This window comes from Agelaius phoeniceus, chromosome 8, assembly GCF_051311805.1.
Source record: "Agelaius phoeniceus isolate bAgePho1 chromosome 8, bAgePho1.hap1, whole genome shotgun sequence".
Taxonomy (NCBI): domain Eukaryota; kingdom Metazoa; phylum Chordata; class Aves; order Passeriformes; family Icteridae; genus Agelaius; species Agelaius phoeniceus.
This window is the reverse complement of record NC_135272.1, coordinates 16,828,448-16,843,990: the sequence shown is the minus strand read 5'-3', so window position 1 is coordinate 16,843,990 and position 15,543 is coordinate 16,828,448. Positions and strand designations below refer to the sequence as shown.

At 42.9% G+C, this 15,543-nt stretch overlaps 1 protein-coding gene across 1 annotated transcript in view; it reads right to left on the bottom strand.

Moving 5' to 3' along the window:
• Positions 1-15,543, bottom strand: part of NR5A2 (nuclear receptor subfamily 5 group A member 2) — an 83,839-nt gene that overhangs the window by 59,229 nt on the left and 9,067 nt on the right. Inside the window, exons 2-5 of the mRNA XM_054638499.2 lie at positions 14,729-14,866; positions 12,262-12,380; positions 10,907-11,048; positions 7,557-8,203 (exon numbers count right to left, since the gene is read on the bottom strand). Coding sequence (XP_054494474.1) covers positions 7,557-8,203; positions 10,907-11,048; positions 12,262-12,380; positions 14,729-14,866 — 1,046 coding nt within the window. The remainder of the gene's footprint in view (positions 1-7,556; positions 8,204-10,906; positions 11,049-12,261; positions 12,381-14,728; positions 14,867-15,543) is intronic.

The following is a 15,543-nucleotide window of genomic DNA, read 5'->3' as shown; positions in this document are numbered from 1 at the left end:
CTCCTTCTCTGGGAGAGCCGCTGGAGCCCGGGGCTGGGCACGAACCCCGCCACACGCCCGGCCCTGCCCGCGCTGCAGCGGCGCTGGAGCGCAGAGCTGAGGGCGGCAACTCGGGCTGCCAGCCCCGACCCCTTCACTCGGTCCAGAGCAGCCTCAGGGGAGCAGAGCCGTGGCTCGAGTTAGCCGCTTTTTTCGGCTTTTCTCCCGTGTTATTTGCTGATGCCTGCGCTGGGCACAGCGCTTCCCTAACCTTCCCTCACCTGCCAGCCCCAACACCCCTCATGGCCCCACCTGGGCCCCACCTACGGCGGCATTCAAGCTCCAGCCAAGGCCCTGGGCTCCCTCTCTGCCGGTGCGTGTCCTTGTCCGGTCCCTTCCAATCCTGCCATGTCCCTGGGGCTCCCAAGGCTCTCTGTGAGGGAGGGAGGTGGGATGGGATAGTCCTGTGAGGGGATGGCGGCTCTGGCCCTCAGTAAGGCCGAGGCCATGGTGCTGCCGTGCCCGGCGGTTTCTGCAGCACGTGGAGAGAAAACGTTTCAAATCCATTTCGCAATGGGCTAAGGTAGTGTGTTGTGATTTAGGTGACATTAGCTCTGAATAAAACTGTGCTGGAATGGAAAATACTTAAGTCCTTTAGTATGTTCCTGTGTTTATACAGCTGAATAAGGTGTCCAACCTGTTCTGAGTGATCCTGTGATTTGCAGCACAGTTTGAAAGCTCTCAGCTTTAGGCCTTCTCTGCAATAATGAGTATGATGGCTGAGTGCTGTGGAAAACATATTTGTGGTGCTACTAGAGGCAGCACCAACAACATTTATGGTGAGGAACTATACAGTTTCTCTCTCTCCTAGGTATGTTTTGTTCAGATGTTGTACTTCTCCAAGGCTTTCATATGGCTATGTAGAAGAGCATCCATTTATATGATGCAGCTTCAGCAGGGCTTAATAGGAAGTCTGTAAGTGACTTCAGTATGGCTGGGATTTCATCCTTACTGCAGGTGATCCTAAAGGCTACAGGTTGACAGAAAAATATCCTTAAATCTGACCAGCTTTGATAAATTTATAGAGGCAAACTTCCACTGTAACTGGGAGCCATCTCATAGATCAGAAATATGATAGAGATGTTGTATACAAGTGCTGGTTCTGAATGATACAGATACCATACAAAAATTCTGGATTGGAACAGAACAAGTTCTCTTCCTGCTCTAAGATCTACAGCCTGGTTATAAAAATATTATAATTTGCAGATGAAAAAACAGCTCTTTTTGGTATTTGTTTTGTGGGCAAAAGCTTGCAAAAACTGGAGAACTTTGCAAGTGAAGCTCTGTCATTCTGACAATAAAAATGTGACCTTACTAAGTGAAATCAGGCAATATATCTGATTTTTCCAAGAGATTGGAATTGTTTAATTTTCAACGTGTAAAGCTTTCCATCATTTGGCAAAACGATCAGGCCTTCACAACAGAAAGTAACAGCTAAAAATTATATGAAAATACAACAGTCAGTCAACATGGCTGAGCATTCCCTGTTCAGTTTCTTAGTACAGGAGTTATTGTTGGAGTTAACTTTAACATCCCTTTGGACTACTCAGCATGCAAGATCTAAAGAGCACTGGTTTTTCATCTCACCCTACAGCAATGTGATATATATTTGCTAACACACCCAAGTAATCTTTCTGTGTCACTGCTGGCAATTGTCAAACTTTAATTGGAAGCTTACATTTTGAAGGAAAACAATTAAACTGTAATATTAAACTTCTGTTTTGTGTAACCAATACCTCAAACTCAGATTAACTCAGTGTCTGCTTCAGGATTTGTAGCAGGAGTGGTTGTAGCTATGTAATTCGTGGTGTCCATATGTCAGGCTATTACATCTCTACTTAGGGACTGGCAGCTTTTTGAATGGTTTCTTGCTCAAATTTTCTCTGTAAGTAACAAAATTTTGTTACTGCACCACGGCTGTTCACGGTAACTTTGCTGGTGAAGTGCTGGGGGCAGGTGCACTCAGGTGCAGAAGTGGTAATGCTTCCAAAAACACCTACATGGAACATGATTCTTAGTCACAGCATGATGCTTAACTGGCTATTAGATAGAAAATTACTGAATCCAGAGAGACTAAACTCAGTCTCCTGCTATCAGAGGTGATAACATCTGACACCAGACTGAAATTAAAGTAACAGCTCTGACATGGAAGGGCATAAGAGAAAGTCATCTTTCTCTTTATGCCTAAAAAACGTGCCAGCACTGAACAACCTGTTTAGAAAGGCTACAAAATCACATGCCCTCATGCTGAAATACAATGTTTAATTTGCCTTTTTCCAGAGAAGAGCCAGATCATCATGAAGTTTATTCTAACAATGTGTTCCTCTATATTTTTGAGTGTTCGAGGAATATTTTTCTTAGATCCAGACACACTGAAGCCAGACTACAAATCAGCAGTTACACATGCCAACATAGTAACTAATCTGATTACTGGAATCAAGTGTATTCCTGCACCTCAGTTTCTGGCAGCTTCTGTAACTGAAAGAACACTGCAGAAATTTTATTTCATCAGCTATGTGAGTTGCATTTCCTGTCCTGATAAACACACACTACAAAGTCCAAAAGCACTTCAAGTTATCAAATTGCACTTGATTACTTAAGTCTTAATAATGTATCAACCTTTCATCATCCTGAAAATTTTTAAGGTATTTCAATGCTGATCTTTTTCTCAAAAAAACAAAACTCCAACAGAACCCCAAACTATTTTTTGCTATTCTGTGCTAATTCCATTTAATTGTTGGATTTCCATTGTATAATTCCTTACTTTCTATGCATTCCTTGGTACTCAACTACATATGGACTGAAATTTGAAATTAAAGCTGGTATATAAGAATTACATTATTACATCTATGTAAATTGATTTCACAGAAGAAATTAAGAGCATCCAGGAGTTCAGTTAATCCTATTCACGTTAAGTTTGCACTTACAGAAATAAGTTGAAACTCTGATAATATAGTTTCACTTCTGGGGAATATGTAACACAAAGCTAGGCCCTTGTTAGTTTATGAGCTGCCAAAATATCTGTGGTGCCATGTATAGTGCAAGTTCTATAGACTTGCAGGTTCCTTTGGAGATATGTGATAAACAACTGTTTGTTTGAAGGCTACAGCTAATGTAAGCATGAGCAAATTTACACTTACAGCAAGAAATCTGGTTTGGGACTGACACAGTCTGACATCAGTGAATAGCGTAGATTTGCAAACTTGGTGAATAATTGTAGGATGAGCTTCTTTACCATGAAGTGCACTGGTTCATCCTGCAATCATTCACTACAAGGTTTGTGCTCACATGGTACTTTGACCTATGACATCCTCACTAAAATAGCCAAATAAGGAAAGGTAGTTTTTTTGTGAGTCACTATTCTTTTAGTGCCTTTTGTAACTATTAACATTCAGTTCATTTTTTCTGATCTTCAGCCAGAAGAAAGTATCCTGAGGACTGTTATTCAAAGCAGGTCCTGTTTTTTTCCTGCTCCAGGCAGAGACTGCTTTCTTTTATGGGTTCAGTAATAGTTAGCTCTGGAAGCAGTCTTTGAATTTTCCCTGATGTGGGCTGATGAGGAAAGACCAGTCCAGAGAAGCTGTCTGCATCATTCCTTGGGGCCAGGCAGCCTTTGGACTTTAGAAACTCTTGCAATATTTTCTTTTTAGCTTTGTACAAAGACCTTTCACCTGACTAAGACAGCTGGCGACAAATCTAGCATCCCCAGGGCATTCCTGAGTTTTCTTAGCTGAGGATAAGATGGATATATCTTACTTTTATATTTACTGAGCTTTCAACAACTCCAGAATAGCAAAAAAAGGCCTTCTTTACTATTACTATTACTATTACTATTACTATTACTATTACTATTACTATTACTACCACTACTACTATTACTACTACTGTTATTACTATTACTATTATCCTGAGTCTTTTGGGATGTAACCTCTGTATTATTTCATCTGTGTATAAAGAACCAAACAGAAATATATCTCATTATGAATAAAAAAGTAATATGTAACATTAACCCCCAGAATTTACGTCTTAATTATGCCTTACAAAGTATTCTGACTTCACAAGACATGTAGGGATGTTTGAGATTTTAGCAGGTGTTAAATTCAAATTTACTGGATTGCAATTGGCTGCTTTGGATCTTACTCTGACATTATTATTAATCCTGACTAGTTGGCTTCTTTAATTTTTCCATTAGTTTCTGATATCCTACATGAAGATGAGAGGATGTGCTCCCCAGCAAGTGTGACAATTACCCTTAAATTACATACTCAAATCCATACACAGGTGATATTCCAATGCAGTGCATGCTGTGGGTAGTTCTACACAGTCCATATTTCTCCCTTTTACATCCTCAAATTGTAACATATTCCAAAAGAGGCAACAAAAATCTGTAGATCAACAAGTGAGAAGATTGTGAAAAGCTTAAACTGGTGAAAGCTTCAGAAAATAAAATTTTAAACCAGATTTTTTTTCATTTGAGATTTCTTAAAAAAAAACCAAACCCAAAACAAATCTGCAGACAAAAGGGAAGAAATAAGGGAAAGTTAAAAGCTGTAGCTCAGTGGTGGGTTTTTGTTATTATCTCTAGGGTAATTGTGGCCTAAACCACTGATGGACTGGGACAGCATTTTTTTATCATATCCTCCCCCTGAATTCTGCTAACTACAAATCTCTACGTTTAGCAGAAAGGAAAATGATTGCTCCTTTATATTAATTGAAGAGACAAGGGCGTAAGACAAAATTTATGATGAAAAGATACAGTAAATAATTGTAGACATGCTCCTAGTAACTAACAGCCAGTTGTGCGAGGCATCGCTCATCATGACAAAGCCAAGATGAATTGCATACAAACCACATTTACAATTTTGTACTATTTAATTATTTGAATAATTTAAATTTTTAGTCCCAGAAATCTGCTACTGTACCTGTCTTATCTGAAAGACATGTCAATATTCCATTGCTTAGACAGGTAGGAATAAGAGTAAAATATATTTTTGAGCAAATACCTACTTCTCAGCTGTGAATAGATAGGGAACAAAGTTAGCTGTTCTGAAAATCTAATTGCATTTTTATCACAATTGTCTCCCCTTCCTTCTGCATTTAAAATATGTCATAGTCTTAGGTGGCTTTTTTTTTCCCCACAGGTATTCATGTCCTGTGGAGCAATCTGAAATATCTGTTTTTGCTACCTTGATCTGAAGAACCTGAAATCGTGAATGGATAGAAGAGAACTGCATTCAAGACAGGTCTGGAAATCTTTTGTTTAATATTGTTCTTGTCCTCTCAACGGAAAAGAGATTTTGTTACCCAGTGCTATTGGGTCTGATCTAAACATACTTTTGACACTGAAAAGGTTAAAGTTCTTAGCATTGTGTATAGTCTGGTCCCTAAATTTTGGATGTGGATGGATTTCTTAATGAGTTGTTATTGTTCTGGAATGCTGTGCAATTTTGTTGATCTTGTCCATCTAAAAAAAAATAATCTGGATATACCAGAAGGTGTGAAACTGTCTGGCCTCGAAGCTTCCCAGATACAAAGGGTACAAACACTAAGGTGAAAGCAATGCCTTCTAGAAATGTGTGAAAATCAGTTCATAAGCCAAAGACACCGTCTAGCAAATTTTTAGAATATGTGTATTTCCAGAAGCTTGTGTGTACATGGTAATGTATAATACATCCAGAACCAGGAGAAGTTGGTCAGCATTTTCATAAACAAATTTCTGCATATTTTGTGTCCATACTAGTAAATATAGGTTGGTTGAAGAACATAATCCAGGCTGAAGTTGGAGGTGAAGGCCATCTTTAAAACTGTTCCCAGTATAGCATGTTGAATGCTTATAAAATTTGTCATTTTAATCATAAATGAAATTTTAGGGCAGATTTTAACTTAAAAGTTTGTACACTGAAAGGTATATACAGGACAATCACTTTTAACTCTAGAGTACCTTACTCTAGACTAAAATACACCCCAGTGTATGGAGAGAAAGATCTGGTCTCAGATATTTGCCACATAGTCTACTGGAAATATAACATGTTCTTAATTTCAAGTTTTAAATTATTTAAAATGAGTAGCATGGCTTATAGCTGACTACAAAATTGTATACAACTGAGATAGCAAACATGTGCGAGTCTTTTACTGTCTTTAATGCATTTGGTTTTCCTCTCTAAGTAAACTTCCTCTCTTCTTTCTCTTTGAATAGACTGAGCTTTCAGTGATTCCTGCAATCATTCTCACAAAAAAAAAAAAAAAAAAAAAGGCAAGAAGCTGGAGTTGCATATGCAGCATATACAGCTTGCTTTTCTTGTAATCTGGCTTTATGTCATGTGTCCATGTCCTTATGGTCATGACAGACATGCTGTTGTGGCAAGCTCTCTGAGTGCAGCTTTTCAATGGATCTCCCTTTTGTGCTCTTAACTCATGTAGATTCAATTCTCAGTGAAATCCTACAGTAATTGTTATATTTGGAAGCTGAGTTATTTTCTCTTAGTTTGAAAGTAGTCAGAAATTACAGGCAGTCACAAAACTTTACAGATATCAATAGCAAATGTGGCAAAAACCTCTCTCTGTAGCAGACAGACACAGTAACTAGCAATGTAACAGGGAAACTCAGATGTGAGTTTAGTTCACCATTTTGAGGGTTTTTTTGAGACTGAAGATTATTCTTTCCAGAGCTGATTTTTGTATCGAAACAGTGGTTAAAAACTGTAGTCCATACCTATTGTCTGATCTCAAATTTCTGGCTTAAAATTTCTGATTTGAAATTTCAGACCACAAAGCTGCTTTAACAATAAGTCTGAAAAACGTAAATGGGTGAATTTCTGTCCACCAGAAAGCTGTGCATGAGGATTTCCTGGGTGCTCCAGCAAAAATAAGAGCATTGTAGCAGCCTAGACTAAAGGAATCCCTCACGTATCAGTGGTGATGAGAATCAAAAGGAGTCCTTGAGGTATCTACTTCCTCATTGCTTTCTGTTCCGTGTGTATCTGCTTAGGTTTCAGCCTGCATGGTTAATAAGACACGGGAATGCATAAAATAATATCCCATTGAGAAACTGAATTTTCCAAATATGGACTTATATAAAGTGAATGGAGGTGGACAGAAATGGCACTCCCCCATATGTTAAATAAGGTAATGAAATAATTACACTAATCAATATGGAATGGTGGAACAGGTATGCTTACAGCCCTGAGTACAAGCCAGACAGTGAGTGATGCTGACAGGGAAGGAGTAGGATTATGTGAGGCCCTATGGATGTTAAAAATAGTTGTGATAAATATTGAAGTACAGAAAAGCTGAACTGAATATTGAATCTCTTTGCTACAGCTAATTACAGACTCAGGTGGAAGTCAGCAACAAGTTTCCCTTCTAATAGCCTGCCTACTTCAAGCCAAATAAATAAAGAATGAGATGCTTGGGGGGGAGAAAACGAAACTCATGCTTTCCTGCTTGAAGTACAAGATTGTATGAAATAGTATTTTTTTCTTGACTGAATGATAATATAATGTAAAATTATTACCTACCTTAAGTTCTCTAAAGAAGATGCTACTCCTCGCCCACTCAACAATGGAGAAGAGGGTTTGGTCAGCCATTTTACACATAAGCCCGAATGTGTTGAGCTTCTCATGTTTGCTTCTGTTGGCTTGCTCTTGCTGCAGATATGCCATGATTTTAGCTTGGACTTGTGGCTCATCAGGCTCACATTTCAGGAGTTCCAATATCAGATGTGGGATACTTGCTGGTGAGCTTGTTTGATAACTATCCATGTATGAGTAGCCCATTATTGACTCTGGTGAGCTGGTGTAAGGGTCAGGGTACTCAGACTTGATAGCACGGCTTGGAAAGTGGCCATAGGTTTGGTAGCCTTGCAAACTGCCGTGTGGTGGCATTGTCATGCTGATGGGAGAGGTCACAAAGGGACTCCTGTCATAGTCTGTGGGAGGCAAGGCAGTATGGTTCAGAGGTAGGCCTTTAGAAGCTGAATGGATGTTCTGGATTGCAGAGGATATTGTCAGGTCGGTTGGCATTGCTTGGATCACCTGAGTCATGGCTTCCAGTTTCAGTCCATTGGCTCGGATAAGAGCTTTCTTCTGCTGCTTCAATGCCCTGTCTCTCTTGTACATTGGTCCAAACTTGTTTCGACCGCCACGCATTCGGTCAGCTCGCACAGCTGTCAGGGGAAAGGAGCAAGTAAATCATTACTAACAGTTGGAATTGACATTTGTAATCAAACAGATATTAGGAAGGAGCAGAAATGTAAAAATTTAACTATTTTTTTCCAAATTCAGAGTTGCACTTTTCTTCCTAAGGAAAAGGATTTATTTTGACTTAACAAATGTCACTTTTTTCTAGTGATTTAAATGTCACATGCATATATTACTAAAAAAGAAGGACTTCTCTGTACATTGATTAGGACACAGGGACAAACACAATGGATGGCTACAGGAATTTCACACCTGCTATGGGATCATGTGGAAATCTCAATGTACATTTGGGTTTATGTCAAGCTACTATGTCATTAAGAAACAAGGGCTGAAGTCCAGAATTTGTCTGAGACGTATCCAGCAGACCACATTGTCTCATTATAATCATTCCATTACTGCCTTCCACCGCAGCAAAACATCTGAAATGTAAATTGTGAAATGTTCAGTAGTCACAAAGAGGAATACATTTCTCTTGGCAAAAGGGAAGCATTTCCTTTTGATGATTGTGTCCAGGTTGGTGTAAAACTTTGAGATTTCTAGTTAGCTGAGCTCTATGGAAATGTTTAGCTGCAGTTGGAATGTGCAGAGAGAAAGCTGTCAGCTTGCTGCCTTCTACGTGGAAGATAGAAGTGAAACAGAAACTATTGACACTGTTCTGGCTTATAATATCTCTGGAATTAGAAATAATTAAAACAAATCCTACTTAACAGCTGCCTTGGGAGTCATACTGGTGGTCTCTGTCACCGCAGTGTCTGTCACCGTGGGATATATGTGATGGACTAGTGCGGAGCTTTCACCAAGCCCACCTTGCCCAACGGCAATTAGATTGAAAGAGGAACCTTTGACAGCCTGGTGACATGTTGAGACTGCTGAGATTGCTGGAGGTTAAGTTCTTGAGCTTTTTATCTTAGGGATTAGTAGGACATTAAAAATTTATTATGAATGCTAGATACGCATAATACTGTACCTTATCGCGTAAGGACTTTAACGCTTAATGATTTTTTGGTCCATGGTAATTTATGAACTCGACTTTTAAGGCTTTATATATCACTATCAGGGAAATACACATATAAATGTCAGAAGTATTTACAATTAGGAGAACACATGTTCTTCCAATTTCCTAAACAGTGAAAAAGAAGTTGTATGGATATGTAGATAAGAAAGCTAAAGTACATTTTCTGCAGTCCCTTTAAAACTACAGATGTTTTGCTTGAATTTGTAGGAAAAATGAGCTGCCAATATTACTTCTGAATGCTGACTTTTAACAAAATGCATTAAATTAATTTTATCACTAGTCAGTGTAATTAATTTTAAATCTGTATACACAGTATCCTCACAGGTACTCTGCAATTAAAAACTGTGAGCCAAATAGAATTAGCAAGTGCTTTTGTATACGTCCCACTTAAATTTAAGGTGAACTACGTGTAATCACAGAAGACAAAGTTTAGTCTTGTATCATTGTCAGCAAGTGAGAGTAGTTGAAAGTAGGAGTAGACAAATGTATTTTATCCTTCTTCTTAATGCCAGCAATGATAAAAGGATTCCACATGTCCTGTAATTGTACTATTTGAATTTGGAAGCACATACAATGATTCAGGATGTTTAGTGCAGTGTGTCAGTGCTAGCTCAGTCTTGTGGGCAAATACAACACTATTGAATCAATCAAACTGCAGGAGGCTGATTTTTCTGTTTATCTTCAGTTATATCAACAGCTTCCCTTTGCCAGAGCCTGGTGACTGCCTCTTGTCCTTTCTGGTTCCCTTCATGGCTTACAGTTTTCCTCCTTGGCCTGATTTTTTTCTGGTTAAGTGTCTAGGGTGAATGTAATTTCATACGGTTGTAACAGTAAGGAATTTAGGAGATTGTCCTTGGTCAAGGAAAAATGTCATCTGCTGTGAAATCTGAATTTTAATATTTTATATATCAAAGTTAGAATGAACCATGCATGATTCACAAATTCAAGTTGATATTTTTGCATTCGGTTATCTCAAAGGGTATTGTACACTTTTCATTGTTCTCTGTAGATGAGAAAGTGAAATGAAGCAAAAAAGTGTACTTCAAAATGCCTTATCCTCTTTCAATCACAACAGCCTTGCAGGTGTAGCATCACAAAAATATAGGACACAACTTTAGAGATTATTTGGCTCCTTAATCTCAAAGGCAAGTCAATCTGAGAAAAACCCTTATTTTATCTGTTTCTTTGTGTTCTGCCTTGATGTCAGAAGAACATATGTAAAAAAATCAAAACAACCCAACCCTAGATAAAATACAAATAAAATCAGATCACTCTCCATAGCAAATGAGTATTTTTTTTCTAATCTGGACAGTTGTTTTATATTTAATCTAAATTAAGTCTTTTTTAAAAGCTGCAAAATTATTCAATCTACATCCATGAATTCACAAACTTGAAAAGCCTGAAATATCAAACTATATACTTATATGACAAAATGGATTATGGTTTTGACTGCTTCCGAAAAGGTAGTGATCTACCATTTACTTATTAGATTTTTTTCATAAAGCAACAATTTCACTGACCGTACAAAGTAATCTTTTATTAACATTTCAAAGCCATAACTATATAACTTTTTAATATAAAATACAATGCATTAACATCTTATCCTATAATTTTATAGTATAGTTGAAGATATCAACAAGACTATAGCTCTTACCTTCCAATTTCATTCCAACACTTAGACATTTTTGAAATCGACAGTAAGGACATCGTTTTCGCTGTGTTTTGTCAATCTGGCAATTCTGATTTTCTATACATGTGTACCTTTTGTTATTCTGGACTGTTCGCTTAAAGAATCCCTGTATGATAGACACAAAAATTAGCCTGTTTTGTTTGAACGTGTGTTTCATTTAGCATTTCATGGAAATCATTGTAAGATAATTTTCAGAAGCCATTCAAGCACTTACAAAGTTATATAGTGTATTTTAAATTAGCCACCTGAGCCCAGGAGATAACCACCAGATTCCAGAGGTTTTCTTGTGTTAGTGCTGTGTTTTATAGACTTAATGTCAAAGCTAGGTGAGACTTTAGGGAGGCTGTAGCCTTCTGTGCTTCTAACACCAGTGGCAGAAATAGTGACACTGACCGCTTCCTTTTGCATTCTTGAATCATTGCAGAATTATTAAAGTCTTCCTTTTCAAGTAGTTTTACATGAAATAAGTAGTTGCAAAGATAAGAGTAGTACAGAGTACCTCTGGCTATTTTACATCCCAGTGGGACATGCTGGAGGCATAGTAAGTGCTTGTCATTCACTTCTCATTGATTATTTTTTTTAGTGAAAATATAGTGGGCTTAGTTAATTTTTCCATGCAACTAAGTGTTTTAAATTGCATTGTTCTGGCAAAGGAGCTTCACTTACAGTGCACTGCTTAAATAACAGTAAAAACCCTCTGAAAATTTTTACATGAAAAATCTGACATAAATTCACAATTATTTAAACCTTATAGCACAACAGACCAACACAGGTATATTCATCTTTCTATGTGTTAATTGGTTACTTGACTTTGTGTGTCAAAGTGACAGTTAGAGTTTGCATGAAAAAAGTGCATGGTCATTATAATCACAGAGATTGACATTGCAATAGTGAAGAATGAAAACAAAAATCCTAAGAAAGCTCCATTAGATTTTACAAAGCTGATCTGCATGAAGCATAATCTTCCTACTTTATCTTCCAGAAAAAGAAATATAAATCAACTAAAACCAGTATTTAGCACAGTTAACAACGAAAGTTGTTCTAGAACTACATCACGATAGCAAAATACTAAAAAACAGTGACAAAAGTACAAAGCAAAACAGTCCAAGTTGTTTGCATTTGTGCAGATGTCTCTCTCAAAGAGACTTCTACATCCTAAAGCTTTTTGGAGGTTAATTATTTTATGTGAATATATTAAGAAATGTATCAAAAATAACCAAAAATATTATACATCTGGTTTATTTATTATCCTTTTTTTCTGCATGTATTTGAAACATTTTTGCTGTACTTGTGTTTTTATGGACTGATTAGTACAGAACCTTGCAGCTTTCACAGGTGAGAAGTCCATAATGGTACCCAGACACTTTGTCTCCACAGACTGGACACAGCTCTTCAAGGTCTTCATCATAAGAGTAATTCACCATTTTAAACTGAGACACTGGGGGAAAGGAGAAATAGCATATTCAATTAGAATTTACATTACTAACTCAAATATTCTGCAACTTTCTCATCTAGAGACAAAGCTTACTTAAACAAGCACACCACTGAAAATAGGGAGAAAAAGGTTTTATTTAAAAAAACAAATTTCATGGAGACATTCAACTTCCCATCATCAGCAAATCTGCATGGTACTTAGCAAGTGTAGTAAAAACCAGCTTCTAAGTTTTATGTTCTAAGTATTTATACTTATAGAGTGCCTTTAGCCTAGCCCTTATTTTATGGAATCACAAACTGAAAGAATTCATTTAAATCCGAAAATGATCAGGTGCAAGCTTTAAAAAAGCAAAACGAAAAGATTGTCACGTGTATATTGAAAGTAATTATTTTCCATTAAAGTTTTCTTTCAATATCAGCCCGCAAATTTTTAGCTAGACTAAAGCTGAATCTCACAGACCCAGCACTTTTGCAGCGTGTGAAATCCAGGTTAGTTACTCGCAAAACCAGGTTAAAACCACCTCCTCCGCGCCTCCCAAGCCCGTCGCCTCGGCATGACCGCCACCCCTGCGGGCCCGGGCAATTGCTGTGCGCGGGCACCCCCGGCTGTCGCAGCCGGCGGCTCCGCGGTCCGGGGGAAACGCTTTTTAGCTGTTCCCGTGTCGGCAGAGAGACACGAGCCGGGACCGCCGTGCTCGGGGGATGCGCTCAGCGTCTGCCCGGCCGGCGGACCCGGCGTCCCCCGCTACGGGGGCTGGCGTGACCCCTGCACGCCGGCGCCGCCTGAAGTTTCTGCCGCTCGGGGAGAAGCCGGCGGTCAGGAGGCAAAGAGGGGCTAAAATAAGCGGAATGAATGCCCGGAGCGTGCCCACTCGAGCCGGGCTACCCTCACAAGGAGCCCAATCAGCCGCTCCGGTTACTTCTAAGAAGAAACCTTGCTGCTCAGTGCACGGCCGGTTTCCTTCCCCTTCCCTGCCGCTGAACCTCCGACCTTTTCGAAAAGCACTGTGGCAGCGGAGGACTCCTGAACACGGCGAGAGGCGCTGGGCATCGCCGCTGGACCGCTTAGGATGTCGCCTCTTTGTCTTTAACTCTGCGGCTGCCACAGTTCGGGGGCAACGGGGCGGCCAGACTCGGCCCGAAGCCCCCGGCCCTGCTTGCCAAGGCAAGGGGCTGCACCCGGCGCTCGAGGGAGCTCCCAGAGCTCCCGGGAGCATTATCCCGCCTCACACTGCCAGCAAAACGTTTCCTGAGCCACCTCGGCACAGCCGGGGATCGCCTCCTGTCAGCGGCGTGGGGCGGACACGGGGCGGCCGCAGGCGGAGGAGGAGGAGGGCCCGGCCCTCCCCTCTGCTCCCGCGGTCGCGGCTCCAGGGTCGGGGACGAGGTTGCCCCCCCCGTAGGAAAGACTGGGAAAGCGGGGGTTTTCCGAGCGCCGCGCCCTTGCACGGAGCATCCTCCACAGGAGAGAAAAGGGGCGGTCGGGTCGCTCCCAGCACCTCCGAAACTCCCGGCCCACCCTGCCTCTACTTCCCAGCAGGCTCCCAAGAGGAGAGGGGACAGTTTCTAAAGAGCAGCCGGGACGGGAGATTCTGCCCCGGGAGAGTCGCTCGGGGCGGGGCGGCCATACTGGGCTCCAAGGCAGGGAGCCGATCCTCGGCGGGGTCTGCGCCGCCTCCCTCCGCGCACCGCTCCGGCCCCCAGTACGGCACCGGGAACAGCCCGGTCCCGCCACCCGACACAGACATTTCCAGCGCCATCCCAGCTCGGGCATCCCTCTGCCTTCCTGGGTACCCCGCAAATCCCCCACGGAGCTCTCTCCTGCGAAGTTTCGCGACACCGCCGCTACCACCTGCACGGTACCTGTGGGCGCCGCACCCGCGGGACAGAGCCCTCGGGTCCCGTTTCGGGACAGTGTGTGACACACGGGGTGCTCGCCAGAACTTCCACGCGTACCTCCACATGCCATAAACTTCGAGGCAGTTTTGCGTGGAATGGGGATTAGACCGAGATCCCCTGGATCTGCAGCGGGGCCAGGCAGCGTCCGACGGGACGTCGGCACCCTAGGATAGGCTCGCGTCGGCCAAATGCTTGGCAGTTTCTCGGCCCCGTTTGCACCTTCTGAGCAGGGCTTTGTCGTCGCCTCTGCCCTGGCACCCCGGCCCCCGGTACTCGATCGAGCCACCCTGAAAGCCGGCCCGGGAAAGCAGGGGCTCGGCGAGGCGCGGAGCGGGCGGTGACGGGGCAGCTCGCAAGCAACTGCCGCAAACTTTTTGGCAGGACGAAGGGGCGCTTTGCCGAGGGAAACCCGAGCGTGCGCGGAAGGGGAGCGCCCTGCGTCTCCCCCCTTACCTTGCATGTTTTCCGGCATCTGCCCCTGTTCCCCATTCGACCGGGCGAGTCCCAGGGCCTCCGTTTCCACTTTGGGTAGCATGACAAGGCGGCTGCGGGCCGGGCTGGGGGCTCCGTGTCCGTCCGCGACACCAGCACCTGGACACGGCAGCACAGATTTAGCTGGAGCAAGGGGCGCTCGGCGGCTGCTGCCTCTTCCCCTCTTCCCCCTCTTCCTGTTTTTCCCTCCCTCTGCTCCACGCCAGCCCTTGCCCAGTTGCAGCGGGAGTACCGAGCGGCCCCGGCCGCCGGGAGGAGCCGCCGGGTGCCCGCGGCTAAGGGAGCCGCGGAGTGGTAGTCGAGCTGCAGGCGGCGGGAGGCGGAGGAGAGAGAAGGAGGAGGAGGAAGACCGGGGGTGCTGGGGAGGAAGGAGGAACCCCGGGAGCCCGCAGCAGCTCCGCCCGGGGCTCAGCACGGCGGCAGCCCGGCGCCCCGATCCATGCGGAGCGGCACAGTGCACAGGAGCACTCTGCCGCCGCTGGTGCTGCTGGCCAGGGTTCCCACCCCCGTCCCCCTCCTCCCTTCCTCCCTCCCTCCTCCTTCTCCTTCCCCTCCCCCTCCTCCTCCCCCTTTTCCCCCCGGTACAAGTGCGGAGGTGCCGAGTCGGGACCTCTAGCCCCGGGCCCGCGGGGAGGCGCTCCGGGAGCCCGGGGGCTGTGGGGAGCGAGGACTCCGGCGGAGGGGGGCCCCGACACCGCCGCTGCAGCCAATGAGGCAGAGGCGGGATGAGCAACACCCCCAGCGCGCACACACAGTGGCCCAGTGCAGTCACCCCT